General features: G+C 61.2%; 1 protein-coding gene across 1 annotated transcript in view; it reads left to right on the plus strand.

Annotated features, from left to right (window-relative positions):
• The first annotated feature begins 1,210 nt into the window (after window positions 1–1,210).
• Window positions 1,211–2,377, plus strand: part of TNK1 (tyrosine kinase, non-receptor, 1) — a 9,843-nt gene continuing 8,676 nt past the window's right edge. Inside the window, exons 1-4 of the mRNA XM_014549805.1 lie at window positions 1,211–1,457; window positions 1,618–1,688; window positions 1,799–1,990; window positions 2,120–2,319. Of these exons, the coding sequence (XP_014405291.1) occupies window positions 1,295–1,457; window positions 1,618–1,688; window positions 1,799–1,990; window positions 2,120–2,319 (626 nt within the window). The 5' untranslated portion in view covers window positions 1,211–1,294. The remainder of the gene's footprint in view (window positions 1,458–1,617; window positions 1,689–1,798; window positions 1,991–2,119; window positions 2,320–2,377) is intronic.

Here is a 2,377-nt window from a genome sequence, read left to right on the forward strand (position 1 = left end):
CGCTGGGGCTGAGCCTGCCCGCCTCCCCCTCCCCTGCTCGGTCCTTTTTCCCTCCTGTCCCCTCGCGCGCTTTCCTCTTCTCACCCGGCCAGCGGTCCCGGCCGCCAGGTGACCCGGAGGGAGAGAGAATGGAGAGATCTGGCCTTCTCCTTCCCGCCCTGGGCCCTTGCTCGCGCCTCGTCCCCAGCCCACCCCCGAGGTCCCAGCGCGAGGTCCCGCGCTTCCTCCCGGCTTCACTGTGTGTGTGTTGAAAGGAAGAGTTTGTTTGTGCAGGTGTGTGCGGGGAGTTTGTTTGTGCTGGCGGCCCGCGCCCAGAGTGCCCGGAGCCTGGTTTCCTAAGGCTGGAGGAGTTGCTCGAAGCTGAGTAAGAGTGACTCAGGTGCGCACGCAGGGCTCGCTGCTGCCGGGGAGGTGGCCTAGGAAGTATCCGAGCTTAGATCCAGGCCTGATGGATTTCAGGTGCTGCTGCCGCCCGTGCGGGAGAGGCAGTGACCTGAACGCTCCGGGCTGAGGGGCAGTCTGCCTGCAGAACCAGGTGTCTGTGGACACTGGACCTCGATGCCTTGCATGTTGTGTGTGTTTACGTGGACCTGGGTGCTGTGGGGCGATGTCTAGGGGGGCAGGGAACTGCCCTGTCTCAACTACATGTATGTGAGAGGGTATGTGGCAGTAAGCCTGGGCGTTTTATGGCAGCATACATGTACTAGAATGTGTCAGTGTGTGTGTGTGTGGGGAGGCAGTGTACCTTTGTGTGTATGTGCACACGTGTGTGTGTGTATGTGTGTGTGTGTGTGTGTGCCTACATGTTTGAGGTTCTGAGGTATGGTGTGGTTAGCATATCTGGGCATCTCTGGTATGCCTGTGGTAGGTCAAAATGTCTCGTGTGTGTATGAGGAGTCTCGGGTGTATATGAGGGTGTGCAGTGGTGTGTCTCGGTCTGAAAAGGCAGTGTGTCTGGGTGTCCTAGGGGTACAGGGCACTGTGCCATATCTCGGGAGTGAGCAGGGAAACATAGCTGGAGTCTGCAGTGGTGAGGTCTCAGGTGTGGAGGAGGCAGGTTTCTCAGTGACGGGGTAGAGGCCTCGGTCTCAGGCATGGGGAGCATTCCTCCTGGGGTGTGTGTGTGTGAGTGGAGGACATCTGTCTCTGATGTGTCCCTCCTTCTATACCTGAGGGTTTCTGATGGCGGAGGGTGGAGCTGGGGACCACATCCCTGGTGTCTGGGTGTCTCAGGTGCCTACCCCGGGCTCTGGGTCTGGAGGAGAGCGTACCATCCTGAGTTCCTTCTCCAGACATGCTCCCGGAGGCGGGCGCCCCGTGGCTGCTGAGGCTCCTCCGGGACACCCAGCTGGCCCAGTTTTACCGACCCATACTCGAGGAGCTGAATGTTACCCGGCCAGAGCACTTCGACTTTGTGAGACCTGAGGATCTGGACAGCATTGGCATGGGCCGGCCAGGTGGGCACCCCTAGCCCCGAGGCCCTCGTCTCTCTCTCCCCAACCTGTTAGTTGCTACAACCCCTATGCCCCTCCCACACCAGCCCTCTTCTTACCTTTAAATTCCTTGCATCATGCCCCCCTCCATACCACCCAGCCCTTTCATTTTGGTCTCCCCCAGCCCAGCGCAGACTGGCTGAAGCTCTGAAGAGGCACCGTTTAGGGCACAAGCCTAAGAACTGGGTCTACAAGGTGTGTGTTTTGGGGCGGGGATGAGAGGTTTAAGGGGCTGGGGAATGGGCTGTGCTGAGTGGCAGGGGTCTGCAGGCTGCCACACCCCTGATTTCCCACCTCTGTTTCAGATCCTTGGGGGGTTTGCCCCTGAGCAGAAGGAGACCACCCCACCTTCAGACAACCCTCCATCCCTTCCTGAGCCAGAGGGAGGACTCAAGTGTCTGATCCCAGATGGTGCTGTGTGCAGAGGGGAGCTGCTGGGCTCCGGCTGCTTTGGTGTGGTGCACCGCGGGCTGTGGACACTGCCTAGCGGTCAGAGCGTGAGTACTCGGGGGCCTGCTTCCTTCCGGGTGCCTGGGCCAGCTGCCCCTCGCTCTGCTGCCCTCTCTGCTCTGGCCCTGGTGCAGCTCTCCCTGCGAGGCCTGATGGTGCTTCTCCCACACCCCCAGGTCCCAGTGGCTGTCAAGTCCCTCCGGGTGGCTGCCGAAGGCTCGGTGGGCACAGAGCTGAGGGACTTCCTTCGAGAGGTGTCGGTCATGATGAACCTGGAGCACCCACATTTGCTACGTCTGCACGGGCTCGTGCTGGGCCAGCCTCTGCAGATGGTGAGCAGACCCGACGATGGCTCCCGGGACAGCCCCGGGCTGAAGTGAGACGGGAGGGTGGGTGGCCAGAGCCCCGTGGGGCCGGACCTCCGCTCATGAGGC

Source organism: Myotis brandtii, unplaced genomic scaffold, assembly GCF_000412655.1.
Source record: "Myotis brandtii unplaced genomic scaffold, ASM41265v1 scaffold573, whole genome shotgun sequence".
Lineage (NCBI taxonomy): Eukaryota > Metazoa > Chordata > Mammalia > Chiroptera > Vespertilionidae > Myotis > Myotis brandtii.